The 16,912-nt window shown below is 38.4% G+C and overlaps 1 protein-coding gene and 1 non-coding gene across 3 annotated transcripts in view; one reads left to right on the top strand and one right to left on the bottom strand.

The window, feature by feature from the left end:
• Alcam (activated leukocyte cell adhesion molecule) overlaps window positions 1-16,912 on the bottom strand; it is a 201,240-nt gene that overhangs the window by 25,319 nt on the left and 159,009 nt on the right. For both annotated transcript variants that reach the window (XM_029470472.2, XM_021185108.3), the window contains exons 7-11: window positions 15,400-15,527; window positions 13,436-13,568; window positions 5,379-5,491; window positions 2,721-2,856; window positions 2,484-2,617 (exon numbers count right to left, since the gene is read on the bottom strand). In XM_029470472.2, the coding sequence (XP_029326332.1) occupies window positions 2,484-2,617; window positions 2,721-2,856; window positions 5,379-5,491; window positions 13,436-13,568; window positions 15,400-15,527 (644 nt within the window). The remainder of the gene's footprint in view (window positions 1-2,483; window positions 2,618-2,720; window positions 2,857-5,378; window positions 5,492-13,435; window positions 13,569-15,399; window positions 15,528-16,912) is intronic.
• On the top strand, window positions 6,831-6,938 carry LOC147000655 (U6 spliceosomal RNA). Its single transcript, XR_015045802.1, has one exon. It is a non-coding gene; the product is annotated as a U6 spliceosomal RNA (small nuclear RNA).

Consider the following 16,912-nt stretch of genomic DNA (forward strand, 5'->3'; position numbering starts at 1 on the left):
CGGCTATATCTATTTCTTTGCAATCTTTTGAGAATTCTCTGTCTAGATTTGTATCCCATTTTTTGAGGTTCTTTTGCTTTTTACTTTATAGATTTTTTGCATATATATATACATGTATATGTATATATGTGTATATATATTGTATATATGTATATATATGCAAAAATCTATAAAGTAAAAAGCAAATATATATATATATATATATATATATAATAGTTTTTACTTTTGTGTTTTTACAAGATCTCTGAGGTGAGAACATATGTGTCTATGTGTTTCTTATGCCTTTTCTTTCCCCTGATTTGCAATATTCCAGTTTGTTTCTTATCTTATTTCATTTTAATTTTAAAAAAATGCTTGTTAGTTTTCCATTGCAAGAAAGAAAGAGTGTGAATTACAGTGGGGATGGAGGTAAATAAACTGTAGAACTGTAATCAGAACATATTGCATGAAAATAGTTTTTCAATAAAGTAAATGAAAATAAAAAATAGAGGAGTACACATATCACTTGAAAATTTTCTAAAAATAATTTAAAAAATATAAAAGAAACAATGTAGTTCAGTCATTGTTAGGTTTAGACAGAAATGCAACACAGCTCAAGCAAGTATGCCTTCGTACTCTTTCTTGGTCACTTATTTTGGGTATATCCTCTGCCTTTTCTATCTTGGCTTTGTATTTAACTGTACTGTATGTATCCTGAAGCTAGGTGTGCATTAGCCTCTATTCCCTGAGCGCTACCTCATGGCTGTAAACTACTAGGTTCATCATACCTTGGAGGGGGAACAAATAAAACATTATGGATGGACCACCTCAAACCTAGAACAAGAAAAATAACATATCGTCCCTCAGGTCAGACTCAAACCTTCTCTGTGACAATGAAGAATAGCATTATTATTTCTATCCTTGTGGTAAGTGTACTGCTATGTTCCCTGAATCTTTGTGCTTGCTACTTCAGTCTTTTCAAAGTATACTTGCTTATTTCTAGCATGGTCTTTTACATTTTTATATTCATTCATTCGTTCATCTGATTTACATTTTTATTTATTTATTCATTCATTCATTCATTCATTCATTTGAAACATGTGTACTTTTTTATTTTTTACTTTCCAGAAACTACAGGTTCTTTTCAATGGCACTTATCCCCTAACTAGAGAGACAGAAAAAGTAGTGTAGGAAAGAAACATTTATAATCATTTAGCATTTGGTGCTAAAAAGTATTTCTGCACATTTTCAACAATTCAGGACTTTATTCCGAATAAAGAAGCATGCATCTTCTCAGGTTTGATTGTCTTCTTGCCTCTCTGCCTTTCCAAGCTTGGGCTTTTTATCAGTGTGTCTCTAATACAGTTAACCCAGTCACAAGTCATTGGCTTCAAGAGGGCCCACTCTGAGCGCTCTCCTTGCTTGAACATATGCATATGTATTTGTATGAATCCCAGGCAAGAGCGCAGATTCACCGTGCTTAGCAAATGACATTATAGGAGCTGAGCTAGTGGTTCATGTCTTCACAGAGGAACATGGAATTTTCATCGTAAAATTAAGTTGCAACCTTTTTGCTTTAAATGTGCCGGCTAAAACCTTAAATGGAGGTGGGGGGGAAGAGGGAGGCTATGTCCTTTACTGGTTCTATGTCTATGACTCTTTAACTGGTTCTAGTGATCTAAGGAGACACGAGGACCACTACCGAAAAAAATGTAAAGTCATATTAGTACACTAAACACTGATTAGAGGGAGTAAAGTTCTGAAATCTTAGCAAGCGGCTGATTTTTCTCTTTCTTTATGCATTTGTCTTCCTCTCTCTTTCTGCGTCTGACTTTGTATTAAGAACAAAATATTCATAGCATTTGCAAGTTGCAATCCTTTGTGGCAACTGAAGTAACTTACCAAGATTACAGATATTAAGTTTAGATTGATGTCCTCTACTGTCCAGAAGGGAATAAAGTAGATACTACATTTGGGCGGCCTTGTTCTGGCCCTAGCCCTGTAACAAGCAAACTGGAGCATGTGTTTCCAAGCAGTAACTAGGCTGGTTACTCAAAGGGCCCAGGTTAAATAAGGAATATCTTTTAAACAGTAAAAGGCAAAGTAATGACAGCTACTTATACTTTGATGTATAAGTTTGTGGTTCAGAAAAGTATATCCATTAATGATTTAATTACTTGTGTCTCAGGAATTAATGACCATGGAGAGACACTCAATTTTAATTCTTTCAAAAGCAGATACCACAACACAGTGTTTTAAAAATATTTTCCATGGGTCTTGGATTTAAATGTTTTAATCTCCTTCAGAGAAAATTATGTCAGCAAGCACTTTCTCCGAACTTTTACTGCATATTCTATGTTTCATATTCTATATTCCAACAAAACCAACCTCCACTTCTGGAATCTAAATAAAACTCAACTTGGGAGCAAACCCTAACCCTAACCCTAACCCTAACCCTAACCCTAACCCTAACCCTAACCCCGAACAAGAATTAAAATACTTGCTTGGTTTATGACGCTCCCACTGCCGGTAATGGTCCAATGTATAGCTGGCTTTGGAAACCCTTCCACATGGCAGATTATAGTTTTAGACAGTCCACTGGGGTCAGTTTTCTTAGTCATTTTGATTTGAGGTTTCCCTGAAATATTAATATGATTAGAATATCATTGTTGAAACATTAAAAGAAGCCTGATATCAAATTCTTGAAGAACAAGATAATGGCTGCTAAAGCATTTTGCTACCTTCTACAATGAGTGTCAGCGACTCCCTTTTCTTCAGTCCCTCAACCTCCTGAAGAGCAGTTTCACAGACATAGTTCCCAGCATCCTGATAATGAAGACTGGAAAATGAAGGGCTGGACCGGAGCCGGATGTTATCCTGGTAAATGCAGAGCACAGTTACTTCAGGGGTACAACAATATCATATTTATTATATATTAATGACTATGCATGGCGGTGTGTGTGTGTGTGTGTGTGTATAGTATATGTGTGTGGTACATGCGCCTACATGTCTGGATGCCTATACCTGTGTATGAGTGTGGTGTGGAGACTAGTGCCTGTCATCTAGTGTCTTCCTCTATTATCTGCACCATTATCGTCTTGAGATAGGATCTTTCAGTGAACCAGAAGCTTGCATTTTGACTGGGCTGGCTGGCTAAGAAGCTCTTGGAATCAAGCTGTTTCTAGATCCCAATATTGGGGTTTCAGACATTCCATGTAATATCTGATGGGTGCTGGGAATTTATACAAGGTCCTCACATCTTCAGTCAAGAACATGTGTTCTTCATGAACTATATTATATACAGCCTCACAACTGTGACTTCAGATGTATGTGTTCTATAATAATTAAGCCCAAGGTTATTACATGGGTCTGAATATTCTCCTTATGATACTTTGGAGTCAGGCAAAGTAGAGCTATAGTTCAGAGTCCCCTATTCTAGTGTTGGTAATTAGGAACAAGTCCATGGTTTCCTCAAACTGAGTTTCCTTTGTTTGGGAAGTAGGATCTTCTTACTGTATCTAATCATTTTGAGGATTAACTATATGAGTAGTGCAATGATTTTAGGTTGAGTGAAAGTCTTAATTGTCAAGTCTGACTACTGTGTTAACATTGTTCTGTAAGACGCCCATGGAACATAAACAGTGCTGGGCAAAATGCTCAAGATTGACTTTAGCTGACTGAGTATCACCACTGGAGTTTCATTATAAAATCACAAGAAAAGTATGAAAAAACACTACCAGTCAGAAAGTCTTACTGGTCGAATTTCAAAAATGAAAGGGCAAATATGTGTATGTTAGAAAGTTACTTGACTCTAGAGGATGATCATATTTTCAGGGCATTAAGTTAAAAAGCAGTTAATAAGAGAATTCTATGATCATAGGCCTTTGTATACTAGGATTCTCTTTTGTCTACTTTCCCATCAACAAATGATGAGTAGGAATATTGTTTAGCAGTCCTGACATTAGGGTTCAACCAATAAAGGAGAATGCACTTCATGTTTACTGTAGCAGACTTACATATCAATTAAAACACCTCTGTGTGTTTGTACCATCATTAACTGTTCTCCTTGCTTATAGATCGTCTAGTTATTTGACTGTTAGGTATAGAAATAGTACAAACTAAGGGCAAGGAAGAGCGATGTTGTAATCATTTGGGAGAAGAACATTTGTGGCAAGAGTGTGTACCAGAGAAAGTGAAAGAAAAGTGCTCGAAGGTTGAGAGGATGCTGCATGTGATACTGCACAACTTTATCATCAGAACCTTGAAGCAGGAGGCCAGCCTGGTCTACAAAGCTAGTCTGAGGTTAGTGAGTGCTATGTAGTGAAGCCCTGTTTCAGAGAGGAGAAGAGTGGACAGGAGGGGAGGGGAAGGATGGAGAAGAGGCAGAGAGACAAAAACAGAGACAAAGACAGAGATTAAGAGAGTGTTCATAGTTTTATTTGTAGTATTATTGCATTATACAATGATTTTTGTCTAGAAGAAGTCTTAGAAATTTCTGAATGATTATCATACAGATAATTTGACCTCCTGTTTGAAATGATGCATGGATATTATTTTCCCATTTTGCTGCTCCTGTCCATGCTACACACTGTGTGTTAGAAAACACTAGCCACGACATAAATGGTGACTTCATGGTCACGGACTTCTGCTTCAAGGACAAGCTGGACTCAAAACACCAATTATGTACCCTCCTTCCTCCTTCTAAAAAGGTAGAAATATCGGGCCCCAAGTTCCCTTTATTTTAGAGTTCTATGACTATGTCAGCTTACACAGGGGATTCCAAACAAGACTTTAGAATGTTCCAGGGCTAGACGTGAACAGATCTCCCTAGCATCAAAGAGCTCACAATTACAAAGAACCAGCTTTTACAGACTAAAAAGTTGTCCGGACACCAAATAGGAAAAAAAGGCGTATGGCCCCAGAACAACATTCATACTCCAGACAGCATGGGGTTGAGCCTCTCTGTCTTACTTTTCTGATCCATCTGCCTTGATTTTATTATAAATGATGGGAAAAATAATCACCAGCTACATTTTCGCAGAGATGCTACAGCCAGGATGTCAGATAAAATCAACTCTGTAAGGTTTGTCCTTAAAGCACTTAGTTGCATATGCTCGTGTGTGCGCATGCACTTGTGGATCACTCTTCATTATATAATGGTAAAGCAATTCACCAAGCTATGCTGCCACCCATCTATTAACGATGCCATGGTGTGGCTGAGTGCTGCCACAAATTACTGTGATCTGACAAACGCTAGATTGGAGGAGTGAAAGGGCACATGGATTTGATCATACATGCCATGTCTGGATATACATATTGGGTTGTAAAACAAAATACACAAGAATGCTCAGAGAACGCATGCTAAGGAACGGGGACAGCAGCAAAAGACCTGGACTTACCTTCATCCACACCACAGTCGCGTTCCTACTTGCAGATATTGTGCATGACACAGGCAGGGTATCGCCAATCTGCTTGGTCACTTCCCCACTTGGGTTTAAGGATAAATCCAAGTCTGTGAGACAGAAAAGCATGATTAAAATGAAAACTACAAGAAAGCAAGATAGTAAAAATATTTTGCACATAAAAATATGAAATAAAAACAAAAGCACCTTTTTCATCTGTACTTGAAATATCTGGATTGACTAAGTGAGGGAAGCAACTAGATTGGAGAAGATTCAGCTTAGCCTTACAACTTAGCATTGAAGTGAGCTTGGACAAATATGTGGTCGATCTAATTGATTTTGCCTTGATTTTCTGTTAACATAATGATGTTTGTGGTACATATAAGTACTTCTTTGGGAACTATTACCTTAAGCAAAACAAACCAGCTCACTTCAGGAAGGAAATAAAAATGAGTAGATAAATATTATAAAAAAAAAGAGTTGATAAGACATAGCAGTAGAAAAATCACATATATTTAGACAGCAGGTGATAAATGGAAAAAAGTATCAGATAGTGTAGATGTTTCTTCAGAGAAAATTGACAAATAGTTGAATTATTTCTGAAATGCTATTCCATTTTCTATGCGGTTGAAATTTTGAATAAGACCTATTATTGGATACACATTCAACAGATAATTTAAAAAAATACATAGGATAAATATGTCTAAGGATGCAGAGCCTTTCAGGTAAAAATTGATTTTTAAAATAAAAACTTATAGTATGATTTGGAGGAAGAAAATGCAACTCAATGGAACAAATACTGCCATGCAGCAACTATGTTCTGGGCACTAAAGGAAGATCTGTATATGAGTGCTGACCTGACATGATAGTGTGGGGGTACCGCGCACTCCACAGCAGTCTATCACCTGTGAATTCAGAACTTGGTAACAAAACTATTATACACTCCGAGATCACTAATTACTTGCTGAAATACTAAGCAGTGGCATAAGCAATGACTAAAGGAGTAGAGAGAACACAATCAAACTGAGTTTCAAAGCAAAAAGGCTTTGTATAAGAGATACTATACTGTTAGAGCCTCTTGACAACTAAGTGCTTTGGTAGGTGGGGAATCTAGGGTCAACTTTTCCACCCGGTCAAAATAAAAAAAAATGAGAGTGCTCATCATCAGGTTGTTCAGCGTTGCATCATCCAGTACTGCTAGTCAAAACTCAGAGAATGTATATCTAGCTATAGAATTAAGTCAAGACCACAGGTTTTCAGTTTTTTTTTTTGTCTCTTTCATGATTTGGTTGCAACTTACCCATGATTTTCTGTGTCATTTTAATGCCAGGGCCAAGAAGTGGGAGTGGGTGGATAGGGAGCAGGGCGCAGGGAGGGTATAGGGAACTTTTGGGATTGCATTTGAAATGTAAATAAAGAAAATATAAAAACAATTAAAGAAAATATCTAGTGCTCGCTTCAGCAGCACATATACTAAAATTGGAAACGATACAGAGAAGATTAGCATGGCCCCTGCGCAAGGATGACACGCAAATTCATGAAGCGTTCCATATTTTTAATATAGATGCAAAAATGCTCAATAAAATTCTTGCTAACCGAATCCAAGAACACATTAAAGCAATCATCCATCCTGACCAAGTAGGTTTTATTTCAGGGATGCAGGGATGGTTTAATATACTGAAATCCATCAACGTAATCCATTATATAAACGAACTCAAAGACAAAAACCACATGATCATCATAGATGCGGAAAAAGCATTTGACAAGATCCAACACCCATTCATGATAAAAGTCTTGGAAAGATCAGGAATTCAAGGCCCATACCTAAACATGATAAAATCAATCTACAGCAAACCAGTAGCCAACATCAAAGTAAATGGTGAAAAGCTGGAAGCAATCCCACTAAAATCAGGGACTAAACAAGGCTGCCCACTTTCTCCCTACCTGTTCAACATAGTACTTGAAGTCCTAGCCAGAGCAATTCGACAACAAAAGGAGATCAAGGGGATACAAAATGGAAAAGAAGAAGTCAAAATATTACTTTTTGCAGATGATATGATAGTATATATAAGTGACCCTAAAAATTCCACCAGAGAACTCCTAAACCTGATAAAGAATTCGAATCGATCCATTCCTATCTCCTTGTACTAAGGTCAAATCTAAGTGGATCAAGGAACTCCACATAAAACCAGAGACACTGAAACTTATAGAGGAGATAGTGGGGAAGAGCCTGGAAGATATGGGTACAGGGGAAAAATTCCTGAATTGAACAGCAATGGCTTGTGCTGTAAGATTGAGGATTGACAAATGGGACCTCATGAAACTGCAAAGCTCCTGCAAGGGAAAAGACATCGTCAATAAGACAAAAAGGCCACCAACAAATTGGGAAAGGATCTTTACCTGTCTTAAATCAGATAGGGGACTAATATCCAATATATATAAAGAACTCAAGAGGGTGGACTCCAGAAAATCAAATAACCCCATGAAAAAATGGGGCTCAGAGCTAAACAAAGAATTCTCACCTGAGGAATACTGAATGGCTGAGAAGCACCTGAAAAAATATTCAACATCCTTAATTATCAGAGAAGTGCAAATCAAAACAACCCTGAGATTTCATCTCACACCAGTCAGAATGGCTAAGATCAAAAATTCAGGTGACAGCAGATGCTGGAGAGGATGTGGAGAAAGAGGAACACTCCTCCATTGTTGGTGGGATTGCAAGCTTGTACAACCACTCTGGAAATCAGTCTGGTGGTTCCTCAGAAAATTGGACATAGTACTACCGGAGGATCCCGCAATACCTCTCCTGAGCATATATCCAGAAGATGTCCCAAACGGTAAGAAGGACACATGCTCCACTATGTTCATAGCAGCCTTATTTATAATAGCCAGAAGCTGGAAAGAACCCAGATGCCCCTCAACAGAGGAATGGATACAAAAAATGTGGTACATTTACACAATGGAGTACTACTCAGCTATTAAAAAGAATGAATTTATGAAATTCCTAGGCAAATGGTTGGACCTGGAGGGCATCATCCTGAGTAAGGTAACACAATCACAAAAGAACTCAAATGATATGTATTCACTGATAAGTGGATATTAGCCCAGAAACTTAGTATAGCGAGATATAAGATACAATTTGTAAAACACATGAAACTGAAGAAGAACGAAGACCAAAGTGTGGACACTTTGCCCCTTCTTAGAATTGGAAACAACTACCCATGGAAGGAGTTACAGAGACAAAGTTTGGAGCTGAGACAAAAGGATGGACCATCTAGAGACTGCCATATCCAGGGATCCATCCCAAAATTAGCCTCCAAACGATGACACCATTGCATACACTAGCAAGCTTTGGCTGAAAGGACCCTGATATAGCTGTCTCTTGTGAGACTAGGCCGGGGCCTAGCAAACACATGAGTGGATGCTCACAGTCAGCTATTGGATGGATCATAGGGCCCCCAATAGAGGAGCTAGAGAAAGTATCCAAGGAGCTAAAGGGATCTGCAACCCTATTGTTGGAACAACATGATGTACTAACCAGAACCCCGGAGCTCTTGACTCCAGCTGCATATGTATCGAAAGATGGCCTAGTCGGCCATCACTGGAAAGAGAGGCCCATTGGACATGCAAACTTTATATGCCCCAGTACAGGGGAATTCCAGGGCCAAAAAGTGGGAGTGGGTGGGTAGGGGAGTGGGTGGGAGAGTATGGGGGACTTTTGGGATAGCACTGGAAATGTAAATGAGGAAAATACCTAATAAAAAAAAAAGAGAGAGAAAAAAATGTCATTCCTGCTGGGAAAGGTCTACTCTGGCCCCTCATGTTAAATACTGATCCAGCGTTAGCCTCTCCTGATCGCCTTCAGGTATATACCCCTTCCCAACATGCTTTGCTTTCTCCTGATTTTGGTAGGTCCAATTCTTCTAAGTAAATTGCTCACTTAGTTTATGGCTGTATTCTCTCACCCATGGAACAAATTTTGATTGGTTCAACCATTGACAGTGCTTGTGAAATAACAAGTCATTGTCAAATAAATGCTAAGGACATGCTAAAAAAAAATCTAATAAAAAGAACTTAGTACCCAGTTAGAAATCATAATGGTGTAATAAATAGATGATGATAGATTTTCCCCTAAGATCAATAAAATCACTACCTTTGGCTGTTTGATTAAGTTTGATTAGTCATGCTATTCATACTGTTGCGCATGTGATAAGTAGAATATAAAAGCTGTTGATTATTGTCATGCTATCAATGACATTGTTGCACATTTAGGCATTTCTTTTTAAAATATTTTTAAAGATTTATTTATTTTATTTATATGAGTACACTACTGCTGTCTTCAGACACACCAGCAGAGGGCATCGGATGTAGGGCAGTGGGCTGCACCCAGACAGCCTCTTCTCCAGTCGAGCAAAGGTCTGGAACCCTGGGAACTTGATGGGTGGTTATTTTCACGTACATGGGACAGAAGGTGTTCAATCATGTCATGTAGGAGTAGCACCAAGCCTTCCTACACACAAATAAGTTTTCCTCCAAGCTCTCAGTCAAAGCCAATGAGAGGTACCTGCTGTAGAACCCTGAATCACCCCAAAACTGTATATAAATCCTATCCAGGGAACTAAAGGTGTGTGAGAACAAAAAATAAAAATTAAAAAAAATATATATCTTATATATGTGTGATATATGGATGTGAGGGAGCTCCTCTGCCCACTTACCCACTCTCGACTCACTGCTCTAGCATCCCCCTACTCTGGGGTATCAAGCCTCCTAAAATTATGTAGCAGAAACTTATCACTTTGGCTGTACTGGTTGGTCAGTGAGCCTTGCATATCTGGCTCTGTGTCGTTTTCCCTCTCTGCCCTCTCTAGCTCTGTGGTTACAGAATTCTACCTATGCAGGCTTTTTTTTCTTGGTCACTGGGGATTAGAATTTAAGTTCTCACAATTGTGAAGCAGGCTAAGGACTGACTGAGGCATCTCCGACCCCATCAGTGTTTTCCTCAGTGGTTGTCTTCACTGTTAAGCAGTAACTGTCATGGGAGTAATAACCACGCCTTGATTTTTCCGATATAGCCCCAATACCTGGCATATCAAGGGTTAGAGGAGTCATGGTTATTAAAAGGGTGATTAAGGAATTATACTTTATGGTTTACACTAATATTAGCAGCTGTGCCAACTTGTAGAGAAAGAGGTTTTGATAGAACATGTATGTGAACTACATTTGTATGAAAATTATAAAAAGGGAAACTTGGAAGCCTTTATTCATGGATTCAAGACCCTGTCAGTGGAAAGACACAAGATTTTAAAGGATAAAGATGGACTTTGAAGGCTGTGGTGAAGAATCTGTCTGTAAGATGTGGCAGAAGAATAATAGATGTTTCAACAGTAACTCAGAATCTCTAGGAATATGGTCACATTGTGAGCTCTGATCTGCATCCCTGTGTGTGTACTGATGTGGCTTTTCTACCTACACTTTACTTAATTTTTTATGAGACAGCAATAAATTCTGCTTTTGGAAAACAAGGAGCCAAAGAAAGTGGGCAAAATGTAATTTTCATGTTTGTATTTAGCGTAGAATAAAATGATGATGAATATTATAATTCACTATCTCTTAAGGAGACATGCAGGCTTTAGAACTCATTGTTATAGTCAATCTTTCAAAACCAGAATACATTGGAACTTAAAATGAACCAGAACTCAGGTACTTTCCCCATTATTTTGTTTGATTTTTCTGTCTGTTACATCTTCTCATTGAGGTATGATGTAGTTGCCACCAAGTCTTCTTCCTTGTAGTGTGTGGTCTAGCCATCCCTGTATGTTCTACACACCATACGCAGAATAGCTCTCCCCTCTTTAGCCCCCGCGTAGTTAACATCTTTTAAACATAAAACATGTCTAAGGAGCTGGGATATTGGTAATTAACCTCAAAATACAATAGACAAGGGTATCAGAGGACTACTCACAGACATATGAATTTATTGGGTGTATTCCCTTGCTTTCCTTCTTAGAACAGGGTTAGATAAATGGTCCCATGACTAACTGGTCCCCAGAAGAGAAAAATAGCACTATTGTTCTATGTAGACATCACTGTTTTCCCCCTAATGAGCGCCTGATGGCAGACACACTCAAACCCATGAGCATGAGGGCAGAAGAGACAGAAAACGGGCTTGGCTGTTAACAGTTTTCAACACTTCACTGTTTCCACAGGGCTCCCCAGGGTACATGTTGAACATCAATCAAAAGCAACCATCTGGTTGTATTATTGCCCACTGTGCCCTCCTGTGTCTCCTTCCAAATTTTGCTTTCTTGCCTACATGTTTCCCAAGCATTGAGATAGACAACATAGCACTGTGTGCTTGAATCGGTTTCCTTGAATGCTTTTTGACCTTGTTTCTTTCCTCTCTTTGGTCTTATCAAATTTTACTCTGATTGTATGGAAGCTCCGTGTCCCCAGTATTGCTCTCTAGTGATATTTTTGGACAACTGCTCAGTGTTTGTCTTCAGGGGATGTGGTCAAGATGGATAGTCCAGTTCCCATGCTTAGAGCTTGTGGATGTTCCAGTTCATCAGAGCCCCTGTGCTGCAGAGAATCCTTTACTAAACCACGCAGGTCATTCTCTCTGATGACTTTCAAGGCCTTTGCTTCACTACTGCTTAATCCCATTTATAAGAAAAGAAAAGAAAAGAAAAGAAAAGAAAAGAAAAGAAAAGAAAAGAAAAGAAAAGAAAAGAAAGAAAACAACACAACCACCTCACCTTTTGCTGTGTTACAACTGATCACTTCTAGGAGAAATCTTTCTGATTGCATTGTTGCATAAAAGGTTAATTCAGCCTACAGCCCCAAATAAGACTCACAGTTACCTAAAACAACGTATGAGTTCCATTCTTCCCAGGAGGTCATGTCAATAAAAAAATAAATCATTACTTTTAAAAAGCATCTGATAGGTTAATAATATGTGCTTTCATGATTTGCAACATAGAGAACTTAAGGTTCCTGGCTGTTCTTGTTCCTTTTGGTAGATGGCTTTATTTTATTGTTTTGTGTAGATGAGAGTTTTGCCTACAAGTATGTGTATGGAATGTGTGCTTGGTGCCCTCTGAGGTCCGAAGAGTGTTGGATCCTCTGGGACTAGAGTTATAGATAGTTGTGAACCACTATATGGGTGCTGGGAATTGAACCTGCATCATCTACAAGAACAAGTTCTGTTAATCAATAAGCCATCTCTCTAGCTCCCTACCTGGCTGTACTTATGCATCATCCCTGCTCCCCCATCATATTCTTGGAGGGTAAAATTAATTTTGGAGTCCTGGGAGTCCTCCAAGCAGATTAAACTGTAACAAAAGTTGTCACTCAAGGTGATTTTGAAGAGCCTCTCTTTCCTTCAATTCATTATACCTTTACAAAGGGTAAACTCAGCTAATAAATGGCTTTTAGTCACCTCTACTTCGTCTTCCAGTGCTGAATCTGTAGTAGCTCTGTGTTGCCTGAAATGGCTGCTAATATTATTCTGTAATTCACAAATGAGATATAGAACCTAACTTCTTGGTAGAATGCAAATCCTGTTAATAGCAACAGTATATAAAATGAGCTTGGGGGTACAGCTCAGTGGCAGAAGGCCTGCTTAGCATGTACAAAGCCCTGGGCTCCATCTCCAGAACTGCATAAAATAAATTATGTATATTATACATATATATTTATATATTCTGTATACATATATTTAAATATATAATGAGTTATTTAAGGTTCATATGAAAATTACTTAGTGTTACTGTTGACTGAAGACATTTAGAAGAGAAGGTTTTTACCAATGACAAGTTTGTTGCTTGCACACTTAAAGGATTCGGTACCTCAATGGTTACCTGCATGAAAGCTCAGAACTTTTTCCAATGATTTTAATAGAGTGAAACCATACAAAGTTATTTATTAAAGATAGGGCAGTGCTTAGAAAGGTTAGCCAGGTTATATTATTAGAGGACATTGAGGTAAAGCAGGTCTCCAGGAGGTGACTTACACTAACCATGATGGCTGTTGAAGCCATGGAGGAGGTGACTTACAGTGAACTGTGATGGTCGTTGAAGCCGCCATGTTCCTTTTGTCAATGAGTGAGCATTTGTAGTCCCCTGTGGCATTGCGTCTCACATCTGTCAGTGTGTAAGTATTTGAGCTTCTTATGCCTTCAGGCTGTCCCTTTAGACAGAGGAAAAGTGTCAGATGGTTACACTTGGTAGCTACAATGAGAATGTTTATAATTCTTGGGGAAAGATGCCATTTTTCTCAGCTATTTAAAAAAAAAGGAACCATACTTTTCAAATATACACGAATGATTAAAATCTGTTCTGCAAATATTTGAGAAATAATTCATAGTTTGGAACTAAATTTTGAAGAGATAATTCATATTGTAGTAATGAAATCTGTTTTCTGAGAGTATAGAGTTTGATTTTTAAAGCAGGTATTTAAAATATCCATTATCATTTTTTTTTGTCGTCTTCTCTACATTGACTAAAAGACTTGAGACATAAAAGAAAACATGTACTCAGTCTTGGGATACATCCCCTTACTTGCAGCACTCAGGATTTGAAAGCAGGAGGACTGCTTGTTTTAGGATCGGCTTGGTGGCATATTGAGTTTAAGGTCAGCCTAAGCTGTATATTGAGGCTATATAGTGAACCATGGAACAGGAGTGTAGTTTAATGGCAGAGAGCTGCCTAGCATGTGCAAGGTCCTTGGTGTCATCCCAAGTATGAGGTAAAGAGAGGGATGGAGGGGGAAGACAGAGACAGGTCAAAGAAGAGACAGAGATAGAGATAGAGTCAGAGAGAGTCACAGACAGGGAGACAGAAAGAGACAGAGAGAACAAGAGAGGGGGTGGAGAAGACAGGAGAGGAGAAAAAGGGGACAGGAAGGGAGAGAAGAGAGGACAGAGAAAAACAATCAAGCTGATGAGAAATTAAGTTATATATCCAAATAGCAATACTAGACAGAAATGAAGGAAGTGTGGAGAAGAAGGCAAAGCAGGAAAAGCAGGAAGGAAGAAAGTGATTTAAAGAAAGGAAAGGAAAGCAAGCAAGGCAAATACAGACATGCAGAACAACAAAGAAAACCAGCAGAAGGTATCTCTAAAGCCAGAACACAAGCTTGGCTCTGTTATCCTGGATGGCCAAAGTGAAACCTCCATTTCAAAAATCTTCATTGTAAATCAGACAATGTTAGTATGTACATTCGACAGGGGGAGCAATGTTGTCTGCCAACATTTATGTTTGTAAGTTGTTTCTTATACATGTCTTCTGAGTAATGCCTTGGGTGATACCGTGAAATATTAGCGTCATGCTAGGAGTAATTCTCCAGTAATCCCACGATTGCAGGAAATGCACTATTTAGTAGCATTATATCTTGTTTTTCAGCAAGAGGACCGTGAAAACACTGCTCTACCAGTTAGACCACCCTCCCATCACTAGGAATGCAAATATTTAGAGGAATTTCCCAAAGTCTCCTGCACGTGGACCATTTCTTTCAAGGATGATAAAAGTACAGTGATAAAGAGCCCACATGATTATTTCATCCAGCAGAACTGTCTTGGCTTTAAACCATCTTAGCATGTTCAGAGACCCCTGTGGACAGATTCTCATCCACATCAGTCCCTTTTCAAGCATCCCTTTTGACTTGTACCGTGATCAACTTCTGCACAGCAGATTTTATGTCTTATTTGGATGATTATACCCTGAGCTTCTGCAATTATGGTTTCCTGTGGTTGCCTCTTTTTCCTCTTTGTCTCTGAATTCTCTAACCACTGATGAAAAATAAAAATAAAAATAAAAAACCCAGGGGTCTGGTGCCACAGAAGCTTTCAATGGACATTTCTCCAGGTGGTGTTTTCTTTCTTTTGCTGTTCCCAAGAATAGCACTTTTTCTTCTTCCTCACTTAAGCTTCCCAAGTGCGCACAATTGTTAATGTCAGTTAGAAGCCAGACAATAGGACAAAATGATAGTAGTCAGGTTCCACTAATGCTTAAGCACTTACTGGTAAGTAAAACATGAACTCCTCAGGAGGTGGGTTGCCATTCCCCAAGCACTGAAGGGTGATGTTGTCCCCTTCTTTGATGGCATTTTTTGGTGGCAGCACTTGTATTGTCACCTGCTCTGTAGGATCTGCAAGAGTCATGAGCAGAAGTTAACCATTTTTGTCAAGTACCAAATTACTCTGTGCATACAATGTAAATGACTAAATTATACACAATTTTCTCAAGAAGCTAGTAATGGTAATTACTTAAATGTATCTTTTTATGGAGGGATTGAAGTTAATAGCCACTTGCTACACCAAGTACTAATCTTGGTTAGAGCAAACTACAAAGAACTGTGTTACATAAAAATCAATTTCTTCTTAGCAAAATGTCTTTAACTGAGGTGGCAATGACTGTAATTATTTTATGTGTAAAAGACCAGTAGAACAATCTCGCTGTGTGACTTCATTATAAGGAAATTGAATGGTGTTATATGAATCTTATAGCTTCGAAAGTCTAAATCAGGTAGCCAAGCCCCTAAAGCTACTGGATAGAATCGTGCTCTTACTATACAGTAATAAAAATAAAATGAAGAGACATGAGCTAAACAATACCAGATGTGTTTTCGGCATGCCGAAGAATAAATCTATTTGATAAAAATAACTCTATGAACACATACACATGCAGAGAGAGAGAGAGAGAGAGAGAGAGAGAGAGAGAGAGAGAGAGAGAGAGAGGAAGACAGAAAGACAGAGACAGAGAGACAAAGAGACAGTGAGGCAGAAAGACAAAGAAGGACAGAGATTGAGACTGAAATTGCTATATAGTCATCAGCACCACAAATATGTTGTAATTTTATCCTGCATTTTTAAACAAAGCAGGATATAACTTCCATTACACTCTAGTTAATTTTTTTTTTTTGCAGAGTAAATAGAGATATTGAGCATTTTTAAAATGTACTTTACTACTCAACAGTCAAGTGCCAAATGAATTAAACGTTCCACACAGTGGGACATTATCAAGTAAACAGGACGTGAAAGAAGGTAGCAATGACTTTATAAATGTTTGACTTTCTAACGTCCATGCTTTACACTGCTGGCTACTGCCATGAAGAGGGAACTTGGAAAATGTCTGATTTAGAAGGAAAGACAAAAATGAATAATGATTGACTTATCCACCTCTTTTCAAATTTGTGAACAAAACACTCTACCTAGGAAGACCTATTATTAGCTAAGAAGGTGAAGCTGATGAGTTGTGGCTTCAGAAGCTCCCTTCATTTCTTGCCGTCATCTATGCACCTCCAACAATTAAATTGCAGAGAAAAATAATTTCTCTACCTTCTACAATTAAATGGCAGAGGAAAATTTAGAAGGATTGTTGTAGACTGCCTCTTTGACACTAATCCTTTTGTGGCTATCTAGGCATTGTCAGTTCTAAGACTAATCAGTGAGGGTCCCACACTGATCAGGGTTTTTTTTTTTTTTTTTACATGTGTTTATTAGATAGCCCTCCAACCAGCAGGCTCCAGTGGAA

Source organism: Mus caroli, unplaced genomic scaffold (assembly GCF_978045245.1).
Source record: "Mus caroli unplaced genomic scaffold, Mus_caroli_1 scaffold_17, whole genome shotgun sequence".
NCBI lineage: Eukaryota > Metazoa > Chordata > Mammalia > Rodentia > Muridae > Mus > Mus caroli.